At 33.4% G+C, this 15,573-nt stretch overlaps 1 protein-coding gene across 1 annotated transcript; it reads right to left on the bottom strand.

Moving 5' to 3' along the window:
- Nucleotides 1-1,476: 1,476 nt before the first annotated feature.
- LOC135134920 (WASH complex subunit 2-like) lies at nt 1,477-12,929 on the bottom strand. Its single transcript, XM_064063808.1, has 3 exons — nt 12,772-12,929; nt 5,651-5,920; nt 1,477-5,595 (listed from the first exon to the last, which is right to left on the bottom strand). The coding sequence occupies exons 2-3, from the start codon at nt 5,910-5,912 to the stop codon at nt 1,637-1,639; spliced, it is 4,221 nt and encodes a 1,406-aa protein (XP_063919878.1). The 5' UTR covers nt 5,913-5,920; nt 12,772-12,929; the 3' UTR covers nt 1,477-1,636.
- Between the last annotated feature and the right edge of the window lie 2,644 nt (nt 12,930-15,573).

Raw genomic sequence — 15,573 nt, 5'->3', positions numbered from 1 at the left:
ACGTCACTTCAAAATTGTACATGGTAAATGGTTTTAAATTGTATAAAATAACATAGTCCTACACATATAGTTTATGACTCGGAATTAAGTTTGTACGCGAAACGTCCAGATTTTTGGAAAAAAAATCAAAATTCTGAAACAACATTCTGCAATTTAATTTGGAATCTGTAAAACCGAATGCTTTGAAAACTTGCAGATGGTTTACAGTTATGATAAGCATGATCAATTTTTGATCAAAATATATTTTCTTGCCCCCTTCAAAAAATTGATAACGTCAGCTCAAGAGTTTACCGAATAAATCCTATCTAAAATGTACAAAATATGATGAGTTTGTGCTTGTGATTTATCATTCCATTCATATTTTTGGATCTGTATATACAGGGTGACTAAAAAATTAATGAACGGGTGAATTCATTTAATTGAATTAATCAGGAACTACAAAACCGAATGCTTTGAAATTTTGGAGATGTTTTAAAGTTTATCATAGGCATGATACATTTTTAGTCAAAATGTATTTGCTCGCACCCCCCTTTAAAAAATTGATGACGTCACCTCAATATTTTGCTGAATAAATCCTATCTTAAATGTACAAAGTATGATGATTGATGAGACAATAGGTACCTGTGATTTTTCATTTCATTCATATTTTTTGGATTTGCATATACAGGATGACTCAAAAAATTAATGAGTGCGTGAATTTATTTTATTTATTTAATCAGGAACTACAAAACCAAATGCTTTGCAGTCTTGGGAGATATTTTAAAGTTATCATAAGCATTGTAAATTTTTAATCAAAATGTATTTGCTCATCCCCCTAAAAAATTCATGACGTCACCCCAACATTTTGCTAAATAAGTCCTATCTAAAATGTACAAAATATGATGAGTCTGTACTTGTGATTTATCATTCCATTCATATTTTTTAGATTTGCCTAAGACAGGTGGCTGAAAAAAATTAATGAATGAGTCAATTTATTTTATTGATTAAATCAGGAGTAGCTCACCCCATTTTCACGAAAATTTGGAGATACAACACTGTTATTATTAATATTACATTGCACCAACTCAGTTTGATAAACACAAAATTTTGTTAAGTAAAAACTCGTTTGAAACATAGGCGTAACGCGCTTGTTTACATTTACTTCAACATTACAGACATGAATTTGTTTTGTTGCGCTGACTAGGTTCCGTGAATGTGGTAGACAAGTTATAATCAACCAATTGTGAATTACACCATCAAAAATGAAAATAAAATCCAATGTTTTATATACATAATAAGGCGAAGTCGAACCAATATAAAAGTCTGGACGACCATCGGCATTGTTTGCAGTTTCTGTTTCACTCTCAAATAATGTTCGACCAATTTTTTTTTTTATTTTTTGGGACTACCGAAACCCCCGTACATAACGTACTGCAGACTTAATCCGCCACTTTCCGGTATTGACTATGCAGGGTTTTATGAAAAGACAACATACACTTATGAAAAAACAAATATATTGTAATCAGCCTTAGAACAAAACATACTTTATAATGATGAGAATAATTAAGATATTAAAAAGACCCTTTCAGTAAATAGAAAATGACAATTCTTGTCACGCTCTTTTATTACTTAATAAATAGAGTAGATATACGAGTAGTTACATTGTTGTGACGTCCCATCCGGAGTTCATTTTTGTAGATGGTTTCATCCGCAAGCGTTTTGAGTTCTTTATATTACCAGCTGAAGGTTCAATGGTATTTGGCAAGACATGTTTTTTATTTACCTTCTTCATCTTCCTCTTGGTTGTAACGTACGTATTGTCTACAACAATCTTCGTCGGTTCTTCACTGTTTACACTGGAGGCGCTTGGATGGCGTCGCTTCCTACTTATTTTTACTGGTTTTTCCTGAACTTCCGACGTTTCTGGCAATATGCATTCAATAGATTCGCTGGAGAACGTTTGTTTCGACTTTTTACTTTTACTCTTTAATTTCTTTTGTCCTAATTTAGGATCTTTGGATTGCTTCACTATTTTATCTGCAGAAGCTGTTTGCTCCAAAGTTGGCTTTTCTTCAGTTTCACTGGACGCGAAAGCTTGCGATAAGTTATGTGCTGTACTTGGACGGAAAAGTTTGCGTTTTTTATTTTTATTAACTTTATCTTCCGTCTCTTTCACTGGGTCTTGAGTAGCATCTTCAGCGAAACTGGTTGATTTCCTCCGTGGTATTTTCTTCATTTTTCTACCTGGAGATGTTTCTTCACTGGAGCTGCGCGAGTTGATTTTTCGTCTTTCTTTTGTCGTTAGAACAGTGGGTAATTCGTCTTGCAGATCTGTTACATCTTCTTCTTCTTCAACATCTGAAATATTTATCTCAGAATCCGAAGAATCAGAGTCTACATCTTCATCAGGCCTCCAAGACAGGTCATTAACATCGCTGTCTTCGAAAGATGCCGAAAATAAATTGTAGCTGGAAATGTTGCTTTCGTTGTTTTCTTCATCTTCAGATGTTTCTTCAAAACTTTCGCTGCTGTCTTCTGGCTGCATTTCTTTACTTGATTTGAATGGTGTAAGAGGAACTGGTTTTTTAACAGGGCTAGTCTTTTGCTCTCTCTGTTCAGTCAATTCGTTCTCAGATGCAGAAAGGTCGCCTGTAGATCTTCGCTTTTTGCCCTTTTTCGGGGACTTGCTTTTCTGTTCAGTATCAGTTGAAAATGAAACTTTTGGCGACGTTTTCACTGCAATGTTTTCGGATTGTAACGCATCAGATTTTCGTTTTTTACGTTTCTTCGCCGAACCGGTCTTTTCTCCTTCATTAATAATTGAAGAATTCTGTGATATTTCGTGGGGGCTGTCACTCGTTAGTTCAACCTCATTTTCGTTGGTGGGAGGTTTTTCCGGTGACTTAACATCGGCGTCACTAACACGACAAACTTTACGTCGCTTGCTTCCTTTTTCAGTTTCTACCACCACTTCGTTGAAGTCAGATGCTGTTAATGAAATATTAACCACATCTATGTTGCCACTCTCATCCTCAGAATCCGAAACATGTTCTGCGTACTCCATAGAAACATTAATGGAAAGATCAGATTTGTTTTTAATACTGGCGCAGAATAAATCAACAACTTTGTGTATGTGTCCGCTTAATTTTTCTTCTGGATCATCACCTGCCTTAATTGTTTCTTGTAATGTAATTGATCTCCGGTCTGAAGGGCGCTTTTTAAGACTACTGGTACTAAGGTTCAAATCTTTTTTCTCCTTCTTAATTTTGTTCTCTTCAGGTTCGGCAGTTATAGTTTGATTTACAGCTTCGGTATCGTCTTTGCCAGAGGGTTCATCGAAAACTTCATTACTATCCTCTCCATCAGTCAATTCTACAACTTCTGAACTGGACTCGGATCGATTCTTTTCTTTTTGTGTTTTTCCGTGCGTTGCTATGGAATATTTCGAATCTAATTTATCAACGCTTGTTTCTTTCTGCGGGGTAAATGTTTCATCACTTGAATCTGAGTCACACAAGCTGACCCAATTTTCTTTCCTGCTTCTCTTTCCAGGGGAAGCAGCTTTATTTTCATTGATAGTTTTAACTTCTAAATCTAAATCTTCATCAGTACAACTTTCGCTCACGCTAACAATTTCTTCAATTTTTATTTGTCGTGGAACTTTAGAGCCATTTTGGCTAGAAACGATAATATGTTCTTTTTCTTTTAATATCACTGATGGAATGTTGTCTGTGTCACTAGAAGATTCCTCACTATTTACAACTTGTTCTTCAGTGCAAGATTTTTCACTAGGGTCTTTCTCAATTTCCTCTTCTCTGTCCTTGTTTAGGGATGTTTTTTCTTCAACTGTTGAAGGTTCTTCAGGTTCAACAATTGGCTCATCGTTAGTCACAGTGACTGCTGTTTCTGAAATGTTACTATCTTTAGAAGGTTCAGATTCTCTAGGCGCTGTTTTTTCTTGGAAGGAATCCGATTTACGCTTGATAGATGGAACTTTAGGCGAAGTGCTACTATCTTTAGAGACTGCAGGTTCTTGGAACGAATCTGATTTACGCTTGATAGATGCAACTTTAGGTGAAGTGCTACTATCTTTAGAGACTGCAGGTTCTGTAAGTTCTGTTTGTTCTTGGAACGAATCTGATTTACGCTTGATAGATGCAGCTTTAGATGGTGTTTTCCTTGGGCTTTTCTCCTCTGCAGCGTCTTTGACAAGATGGTCGCCTGACGGTTCAGTACTTATTTTTTCTGTAGCATTGTCCATAACATCAGACTCGTGATTTTCTTTGCTGGGACTAGATTTAACACTTTCAATAGGTTCACATACCTGCGTGGATTTTTCAATTTTGGTACTAGAACTCACATTTAAAGATTCTTTGTCAGTACTTTGTTCCTCAATCCTAATTTCAGTAGACTTATTCAGTTCACTTTTATTCTTTGTTAAACTTGCTTCATGGGTTTCTTCAACTTTTTTTTCGGATTCTGGAAGTTCTCTGGATAAATCCTGGACTAGTTTACTTTCTTCTACTACTTCACCCTCAGTCATGCTAACACTATTTTTTTCCACTTGCTCTGATACTTCCCCTTCGGCGTTTTTAGTATCATTCACGTTGTCAGATTCTTTCAAACTTAGATTCTTTTCATTTTTTCCATCAGTCTTTCCTTGTTTATTTTTGGGCGAATTTGCAAGAATTTTTTCAGACAAAAATTCAGCCATTTTATCAGTTATTTCTGCAGCAACTTGTATTTTTTTATCAACTTCGTTGATTTCGATGTTAGCAGATACTTTGGGAGATTTCAGAATTTTCTTCTTAACAGGTGACGATTCTTCAAACACTTCATCAACCTCCATTGGCTCACACACAGACTCCTTAGGAGAAATATTCTCTTTATTGTTTGCAACAGATTTATTCTGATCACCGTTTTCTAAAGGAGAAAGCTGCAAATTAAACGAACTCTCTGACACGGTTAAATCAAGTTTTTCGGAGACATAATTTTTTTTATCAGGGGAACCTTCCTTTGTAACTTCACTATCAACATCTGGTTCGTTCTTTGAAGATATTTTGATTGTTTCCTCCGTATCCACTTTCTCTGATGTATCTTCACTTTTTGCAGTTTCTAAAACATCTTTTTCGTTGCTAGATTTTTTAGGCTGATCCTCCGATTTGTCCATAAGTGCAGATTTCTTGTGTGGACTAAGCTCTTCATCTGTTAGACTCGCTTCGTTAATTATGCTAAGATCAAAATCAATTTTGCTGACTTCAGTAACCCTTCTTTTATACTTTTTGGATGGCGTGCCACTCGGGGATTCGACCTCTTTATTAGCTTCTTCAATAGATTCTAGTACATCAGTGGTACTTGGAGGAGACGATTTTTTAATTGGAGTGCTAGCTGGAACATCCGCGTTCTCGTTCTTTTTAGTTGCAGAACTACTTCGAGATCTAGTAATTTTCTTAGAAGCATCTTGACCGTTTTCAGAATCTTCAGTAATAGATCTTCTACGTCCTGTTGCCTTTTTCACTTCTGGAACTTGGTCAGATTCTTTTGATGAAGATCTAGCTCTTGTTTTTGCAGTAGTTTCTACTGGTGTCTGAGCATCGTTGCTTTGCGTTAGTGAACCTAAAAGGAAGACATGTAAACAAAAATTCCAGAAAATTGTAAATATTAAACGTACTTCTTCTAGTTCTGACAGTTGAAGTTGTTTTTTTCTTGTCAGCTTGTGGGTCTTCACCGGGTTGTATTTCTTGACTGAATGAAGATCGTCTGCTTCTGGTTACCACCGGGGTAGACGTAGACGTTTCAGAAGCGGAATTTCTTCGACTTATCACTTTAGTAGGAACTGGGGAACTATTATTTAAACGACTTGATCTTCGAAGAGGAGAACCAATTACTGGTTCTTCTTTTTGTAATTCTCTCACGGGGGTCTTTCTAGGCATTTTTGGACCTAAAATTTTTAAATTCTAAGATAAGAGCAGGAAATAAAATATTTAATAAATAATAAAGCAAGTACATAAAAACTATGTACTAGCTTTAACAAATACAAAAACCACGATTTTTTAATCACTCTTATATTGAGGTACGGTGAAAGACAGGTTCGGTTAAATTTTGATGAAACTGTAACATTTTTTGGTGTGATCAAAATGACCCTATTACAATACTTCCTTAGTTTATTATGCTCGGTAACTAAAATGTTAATTTTAACTGGTGTTAACATTATAACTACATATGTCGAATTTTGTAAAAATAATCACACCAACAAAAATTTTAATTTTCAGAGAAGGTTTGCTGCTATAAAGGTGTTAACATATTAGGACCATTGAGTCTGTGGAACATTCGCAGCATGTCAATGATGTTGCGCCGCTTTTGTTTAAAAACAGCATTACTATTTCATTCACTAATAAGATTTATTATTCTTCGTCTTCTAAAACAGACCAGTAATTTAGACCACAAAAAAATACTGTAATCAAATCCGGGGTATATATTTTGATAATACTTCTAAATTATAGTTAAACACATTAGGTGCGTCTTAGTTCTGTATCTTCAGGAGTTTAGGAAACGGCAAAGATTTTCGTTTTGCTAACAGAACCCAAGACAAATTGTACATACGGGCTAAAAGGTAAAGGAATCATTTACTGATACCTTAAGGAAAACAAACAGAAGTTTGATTCAGAAATGTGTATTAGACCATGAACTGTTAAAACAAAATTGACACCAAAATTCTTACCTGAACTGACATATATTAAACTCACTTGCCATACACCTAGTAAAACTTTTGACTTAAACAACTTAAGCCAAACCAACCTTATAAGTCAAACTGTTTTTTTTTCCTTTGTTTTTGTAAGCTTTGTGAACCCGAATCGCAAGGATTATTACTGTCCATTGTTGCCACAATGGAGCTGTAAAGTTTTATTATGTATAGATCAACTGAGTTAAGTTATACAATAGCAAGTTTGACTTATAAGGGTGGTTTGGCTTAAACCACTTAAGTCATAAAAATTTTACTACGTGCATGTCAAGTGAGTTTAGTATACTAGATAATTAATTAATTATTGACAGTAATTCAAAAATAAGTAACAAAATTTTCAAATTTTTATAGGAGGAGTATTAAATTGTACTAATTCCCTTTTTATAAAAGTATAATAAACAGGTTTCTCGAATACAATTTATAAACATACACATTAATTACTTAGGAAAACACATCTACATTTCTCCGGCTTTAACTAAGCGTCCCTTGTTGATTAATTTTGACTTTTGAATTTCATGGAGAATGTTTCGACAAGGATCGGATCGCCCGTCCACCTGTACTCACTCTTCTACACACTTGATGGTAAAACTGGGTACAGATAAACCAAATCATGTAGAAGTTGTGCTTTTTATATCATAATATGTCAACTGAGATAAAATATTGTCATATTTTACAATCATATAACTCTGGAAATAACATAAGAAAAAATGAACTATAATTTCCATTTGCCGTTTTCCTTGGTAAGTACTTCCCATTAGGTTATATCAAAAACGGGGCTGATGCAAAGCAAAGAGTAAGCAAGACTCCTGTCATACTACTAAGCTTTTAAATAAATACACTGAATAATTATACATATAGCAAAACATGTAAACTGTCAATAATAATCGGCGCTGTATCAATAAATGGTGCCTTTACCTTATCTTAAATATATTGTTGTTACATTTGGTGTAGACAAATCACGGATTGAAAGTTTTGTTTCCAACTTTATTGATTGGTCAAAAAAAAAACACTACAAAGCTAAAATGTGAAGAAAATCTTTTAGACAAACATTAGTTTGTTTAATTTCATCATCTAAACATTATGTAACGTCACAGAACAACCCGTAGCGTATGGATTTGACAAACAGGCTGCCCTGCGCAAGACGCACAAGCATGTATCAGCCGAAGAAAAAAACAGAAACAGAATCATTATTTGTTGCAATAAATTTCTATTGTTTACGATAGTGTGAAAAGTTTCGCTTCACGAAAGTCTGTTTCTCATCTTCATCCACGAGGACCAAGCTTTATTACCCTCGTATCATATCATATCTTGGCTAACGCCTCGCTGTTATATAATATATACATGTATAGCTAAATTGGTTTAAAAAAACTTGCAAACTCAAAATTCCATTAATATAAACGTAGACCTCGGCAAAAAAATTTCTATCAGGGTGTAGTCCGTTTGAACAGTAAAAAACAGAATTGCATCTTTTTTTTGAGTTATCCTGTACAAGCAATTCTAAAAAATATGAATACATCGATACACCACAAGTATAATAGGCTTATAATAATTTGCACATTTTAGACAAGATTGATTCGGCAAAAATTTGAGATGAGGTCATCAAGTTTTTAGGAGAGATAATAGGAAATATACTTAAAGATTCATCATGTTTATGATAATCTTAAAATGTCTGCAAGCATTCGGTTTATGAAAATGTAAACTGTTGTTATTTTTTATTTGATACAATCCCCGTAACTTTTTTATTTCTAACTGCCCATTCACAATGGACATAAGACATAAGAACGAGCGCATAACATAATTTACGCTTTTGGTTTGTGTCTGGCTTATGTTTATCTACGTTCACAGTGGACAGAGTGAACTCTGTAAGAATTGTTAAACTGCGCAAGCGCAGAACGGAATAACTCCCGGCTAAACATAGAAACGGCTAACTTCAAACTGAGTCAATCAAAATATCTAACCTACAATTTCATACGATATTCGAAGTTGACAACTCGCAGTACAAAACAGACTCGCAGTGTGAAGCTTTGATTATAATTTATATAATATAATCAAAGGTGTGAAGTGCCAAGTGCCAACTGTCAAAGGGAATTCAATAGCAGCATTCAAAAGTCCCTAGGTTTTAACATAATTTTGACATAATTCGTGCACAAAGTTGAACTTATTTCAACTTTGTGTACGCACACAAGGATTACATAAAACGTTCATAAGCATAAGAATTACGTTCGTCCACTGTGAACAGGGGTATACGTTTTCCATCGTTTCAACTTTATGTATTTATGTAAGCTTTATGTACTTGTTATGCCTTATGTCCATTGTGAATGGGCAGTAAAGATAAACATAGTTGTTGGAGGAAATTTATATCATTTTAAAACATCACTTAAGTGAATAAATGACATGAGTGTCAATTTTTCAAGCTACTAGGTTGTCATCAATAAATGTGAATTTTTCGTCTATTTCATTTAATAACTGTTTAAGTAATGATTTTAGAATATTGGATGTTTTTGATTTTTTACAAAAAATCAATACTTCCATTTATGAAAAAATATACCCAGCGTTCCATTAAAAAAATAAAGTTGACGTCACTTCCGGTTCTACCTGAAGTAGCAATAAAAATGTGAGTTTGCCATCACATAGATCTTTTAAAATGATACAAATCTTCTCAAAGAACTACAGGTTTATCTTTAAGAATAAAAAAGTTACAAGGGTTGTATCAAACAAAAGAAACATCCTGTAGAGTTACCATTTTTTGTATATCTTAGATAGGATTGATTCGGCAAAATTTTGATTAACGATTTACCACGTTTACAATAATCTTAAAGCGTTTGCAAGAGCATCAGTTTCGAAGTTAAACTGCAAAATGTTATACAATTTTGATTTTTTTCCAAAAATCTGGACGTTTCGGGTAAAAACTCCATTTGGAGTCATTAACTACATATGTAGGATTATGTTATTTTATACAATTTAAAACCCATTTAGTATACACAATTTTGAGGTGACGTCATCACATCGTTGGTGGGGACGATTAGGCAAACTTTGGTTAGCGTTTTATCATCTACATGAAATTCCTAATATGTAGTGGTAGCCAAAGGATTTTTTCAAGAAATTTAGTTGTGTAAACGTAACATCGATGTATTGAGAAAGAAAGCTCGGCTGAGTTATATTTCTTTCAAAAACAATTAAAAATTTCTACAAAAGAATAGAGACAACCATTTAATAAAAATATATTCATATGTTTGGTAAAAAAATACTTACGTAACAATAAATTATCATAGTCTATTACAAAAAAATTTTAGTATTTTTAATTATTATTAAACGAATTTATAATGTGAGGGATTATAGCATGCGAAAAAATTTCACAAATCCTGCATTATAAACCAGGATCATACGCTATTTTATAGTCGGCTAATCAACAGTTAAATCTTTAGATAAAAGTGGGGATAAAAGTCTGAGAACTAGCAACCCAGTACTATAGTTATAGTTTTGAAAATTTCATTGTAACCTATAAAATTTTATTGGCAATAACGAGACAATAGCAAGAGATATTTACAACTTAAGTTGTCGCGTGCCGGTAATCCCCAGATGTTAGAAAGCAGAATAATCCAGGTCCGGACAGGGACCATCGTTACTCATGAACGGAAATGACCATTATTTTGAGGACAACTCCCTGCTAAATGTTCTCAGACAAATTCGAGTGAACTGGTATGAGCCATAAATATTTCTTACCATTGTACTACTGTCCGTCTCGTTATCGTCAATAAAATTTTATAGGGTAGAATGAAATTTCCAAAACTATATATAGTTTTTAATTTTCTGGCACAATTTGTTAATACCGTAAACTCGAATTATAATAAGGCTTAACGTTTTCTGTCTTTAACCCCGAAGTAATAATAACAGTTCATATTTTAACACAATTGTCGTTTATAGAGCGAGCTGTACGCTTTTTCATAGAATACGCCTGTAATTATGTGATTTTGACGTTAGTTGGTGTTTTCTGTTTTAAACAATAATTTTATTAAACTCATGTATCATAATTCAGCATTAACACACCTTTAAATTCATTTTCTATAATGTCAACGCTAATAAAATAGAAAATTGATATTTTAATTAACACCAATAAATATGTTAATATTTGAAAGTCGGATTACACTCAGCATTTTTTTAAATTTTCATGGCCGCTACCGCGCTTCCACGATATTTGTAAGACCAAACGGACAGACAGAAACGGGGACCTATGTTTCCGTATTCTAGGGGTCATGAAACGTCGAGAAAATATGTAAGTAGCGAATCGCCCAATGGACTTGATTACAATAGATAATTACCGAAAGCACGTTCCGTAGAACGTCCAGCACGCAAAACGTAGAAAAAACTGTTATATCTATGGAAACATAGAAAATGCAGTGTCCCTATTGGCAATTGTGTACGTTAACGGATAATACGTTGTACGGAACGTAATTTCTCTAATTGTCTATTATAGTTCCTTATTAGCTTACGCTCGGCAAGTAAAAATCATTATGACAATCAGACAAATTTTTATTAGCGTTTTATCACCTACACGATGATCCTAAAACGCATATAAAATTTCAGAATATTCAGTCAAACCAAAAAAATTGCAGCCAAAACTTAGTGGCAAAGAAACGTCGACTCAGAGATGTGAGTTTAGCCGCAATCCACTTTGGTAACAATTTTGGTTACTTATATATCAAGTCGTTCTATTTTGACACTTAAATGTTACCATTTTTTTGACAAATAAAGTGTATGCTATTGTTGCGAACCCACTTTTTAAGTTTTGTTTACGGCTTTAGTTTCGGAGATTATCTGTCTAATAAATCATCCACAGACCACGGACAGACGGAAACTGGAGATATCTTTTTTTACACACTAGAAATCATAAAATATTGAGAAAACATGAAAGTAGCCAGGAAGTAAAAAACAAAGATATAACAAGACGTGATGTTTTTTCTTTTTAGTAAATGAGGAATTGGTATGTTTAGTTCTATATACACAGATTATACATACTGATTTAACTACTTGATAACAAAACAACGGATTCATTAATGCAGACATGATATGAGTGGCGACGACCATTAATACAATTTTCCAGAGGAATTTTTTGATAATACCTAGAACTGTTCAACAGCTGGAAGTAAAAGAATAGCCTTTACCTTTACCTGAACTACCTGGCTGGACCAAGACCAACGATCACCTAAGAATTGCTATTATTCGTTTTACACAATGCACACAAAAAACATAACCTACAATGCATAAGACTATTCATCTAAAATAACTATAATATCGACTAATTAAAACCAAGTAATTTTTAATTTCATGACTCTTGCAACTGACACTAGTTTTTTAGCAAATAATTACTGTTAAAATACATTCATTACATTGAATGTGAAAATCATTGGTTCATATTGACAAGTTTGTAAATCTTGTAGTCACACTTCGCTAAAAATTTTTGAACAAATGATGTCCTTTAGTCGAAGTATTTTTGTAACTGAGCTTTCGTTTCGAATGGATTTTTTATAAACTGAGTATTTTTCTGGAACACTGAACTAAAAGTGAAAGGGCGAATCGTTTTAAGAAACGATTTCTCACCAAAATCATGACCTTTAGTAAGTCCCTATGCACACAGGTAATAATTGTTTAGGTAATTTCTTTGTGTAGTTTATTGGCTCCAGTAGTTTTACCATAGGTCACCGGAGTTGACCGGTTTTTAATAAAAACGTTACTCCAGGATGTAAGACAGACACGACTCCTTTTGTAATCTGAGATTTACGGTCTTTATGTATGTTTTCACGTTACATGCAGCATGCAGCCTTTTTCTACCCTCAGAATGAAAAAATAAATGCAAGATGTTTTTTAAGCAATACCGTTGGGGCATTTCTAGTATGAACGACGCATACCACATCATTAAAACAGTTTTAAAAGGATGATAAAAATAAATGTTACTGCAAAATTATTGCCTTTTTATTACATTCACCACCGTGTACCTCGCCGGCAAAAAAAAATATTCGTTTGAAGAACTAATGCAGTAACGATCAACCTACCTTATAAAAATAACACTGGGGTGCAAAACGTAACACTAAAATTTACTTTAAATAACAATAACCGCTATCACAAGAATTTTAAAAAAACAGAAAATTAAAAATCACGTGTAAATCTTGCATGTCGTATTTCGCCGTGGTGCAGATGGTGTCTTTGATTTTCGGCTTTCTTCGTCGTTTCCAACGGACAGTTGCCCCACCATAACTATTGATCTGAATAAATGAGAGCGCGATTCTCAAATCAACATCGAAGTGTGACAGCAGCGGTAGTTTCAAAGATCACAGTATTTTGTATTAAAAATTAGTTGTTATGTTGTTAATCAATTTTTAACACTTTTTGTAGACTTTTCGAATGATAAAGCACCATTATTCCAACACAATTTACTTGGGAAAATAATAATTTAAAAAATTTCTTGCGTTTCAGACATATTTGATAGAAAATAATATACTATTTCATACTGGAAATGCCTCAACGGTATAGCTTAAAAAAACATCTTGCATTTATTTTTTCATTCTGAGGGTAGAAAAAGGCTGCATGCTGCATGTAACGTGAAAAACATACATAAAGACCGTAAATCTCAGATTACAAATATAAAAATCCAAATTAAGTTTAAGAATAAGGACACAGAACAAGTGTGCAGCAGTAAAGATAAGGTCATGATATGAAAATAAATAACGAGATAATAACACATAATAATCAAATCTTGTCAATCGTCATCATCGTCATATTCGGATATCTATTTTTATTATATTTGTGGGTAAACTTTGCCCTTGAACCGCTTGCACGCCTGTGCAAATATCGTTGCGCATGTGTATAATAATGTATTGCGCAAATTGAAAATTTAAATTGAAATCCTATCATGGTCGATATAAACATTTTTTCGCGAGTCTACCATTGTGGTTAGACTCGCAACATTTATTGTATTAAGTTTAGGTTTTCGTCTCGTTCATCTCAACTTGGATCAGTCATAGCTTAGGATGTACAAAAGAAGTTATTAAATGTGTTTTAGAGACCGCAAAAATCTGAGAAGAAATCTCGAAAACTCCCCCACGTGCTTATATTGAAGTAACTATCGAACTTATATTTATTTTAAACGGATCGAAAGGAAGTAGTCCAATGCCGTATTGTTGCAACTTTTTCAAGTAAGGTATGATCTTGATCTGCTAAAGTGGACTAATTTAGTTCGAACGTTAGGTGTTTATTTTCATCAAGGTTTGGGCTTTAAAGCCCATCTTAGTCATATTTTGCTGCTTATTTATTGCAGCTGAAAAGTACTGTACTCATCAAGGTTTCTTGCAAATTTTAAAATTAGAAAAAAATTGTGTGAGTCCTTAATCTTTTCAGTTCTTTTATGTCATTATTATTTGTGCATTTATCATCTCTGCTTAACTTCTACCCATAAAAACCCTGCGTAGAAAATTTAAAATGCATGTTGTTGTTTTATAGATGGCACTAGAAAATGTGATCATATTTTGATAAAATTGAAGGCATTAGTTGAGCATTTTCAATATGTACAATTTTCACTTGTTAACCACTTTATACCGGCCCTTGATTTCTTCAACACCAAAATATATACAAAATTTCAGGTCACTAACCTTTCAACAAAATCACATCGTACCAGTTCTGAAAAATATTTATCTTATTCAAAAACAGTCAACTACCTTATTAAAACTTTGTTTTTTTTCTAATTCCGGTAAAATTGCTTTTGGTTATATCATTAGGAAAATCTTTTAGCTTCAAGGTTTCTATTTTAGTGAAGTTGTTTTCCACATAGTTTTCCCGACGTATTATTATGCTAAGGAAGTATTTTAATAAGGCTTATCCGGCGAACTACTAATTTCTTTTTTTTTGACGTTTTATAACCTTAGAGTATGAAAAGATGGGTATCCCGTTTTCATCTGTTTGTCAGTGGTCTGTTGGCGATTAGAGTTAGACAGGATGATTTCTGAAACTATTGGACTGATTTTTGTAAAGTTTTATATGTAGATATTTTCGGAACATCGTGTATAAACGCTAACCAAAATTTGTCTAAGATTGCCTATTAATTTGATAACATCATCTCAAAAATAAACCTTCCTTAGATTTTAATAATAATAATAATAGTTTATTTACGGGAAGACCCATTGTATTACACATAAACAAAAATATAAGAATAATACAAAAAATATATATAAAATAAGATACTTGTATACCTGCGGCTAGACATCCGCCTTTATTTTTTACCTTAGACCTTCAGATCTTGAATATCACAAGTGTATAACAAGATTTTACAATTTAACTTAGAAATTGCGAAATTAAATTGTCTGAAAGGTTTAAAGTAAATCGCTAATCAAAATTTATGTGTCTATATCCTCCAAAAACTTGGTGACGTTATCTTAAGATTTTGTTGAATAAGTTTTATCTAAAATGTACAAAATATAATCTAAATACACTTCCGTTTTATTACTGCATTCACTTTTTAAAACTGCTTTAGTAACTAAAAAATTAATAAATAAAAGACCGGCTTATTTCATTTTCCTGAAATTTTGGGAATAGAGTACAGTCCTGTTGTTGTTATTATTATTACACTGTAACTATGTAAATTAACATATTGATGTCGTCATCACAACATTCTATTATGCAAAGCTCACTTGAAACATAAGCAAAACACGTTTCTGTAGTTTAACAGTCCAAAATAAATAAAATTCGCATTAATGAATTTTGCAGGTGGGTGGGCGGTTGGTCGGCCAGGCAAGCAGCCAGGCAGGCAGGCAGCCAAGCAGGGCACAAGACACACTCTGCCTGGTTCGCTGGCCGGCTATCTA

The sequence above is a fragment of the Zophobas morio genome, unplaced genomic scaffold, assembly GCF_036711695.1.
Source record: "Zophobas morio isolate AGI-343-1 ecotype UQ-CSIRO unplaced genomic scaffold, CSIRO_AGI_Zmor_V1 ptg000024l, whole genome shotgun sequence".
Taxonomy (NCBI): Eukaryota; Metazoa; Arthropoda; class Insecta; order Coleoptera; family Tenebrionidae; genus Zophobas; species Zophobas morio.
Note: the sequence above shows the minus strand (reverse complement) of the source record. Positions and strands in the feature narration are given on the sequence as shown.

Coding starts and splice junctions, on each gene's coding strand:
- LOC135134920 (XM_064063808.1), bottom strand. CDS start 5,912: ATGCCTAGAAAGACCCCCGTGAGAGAATTACAAAAAGAAGAACCAGTA. Junction 5,596..5,650: donor AACTGTCAGAACTAGAAGAA/GTACGTTTAATA, acceptor TCTTCCTTTTAG/GTTCACTAACGCAAAGCAAC.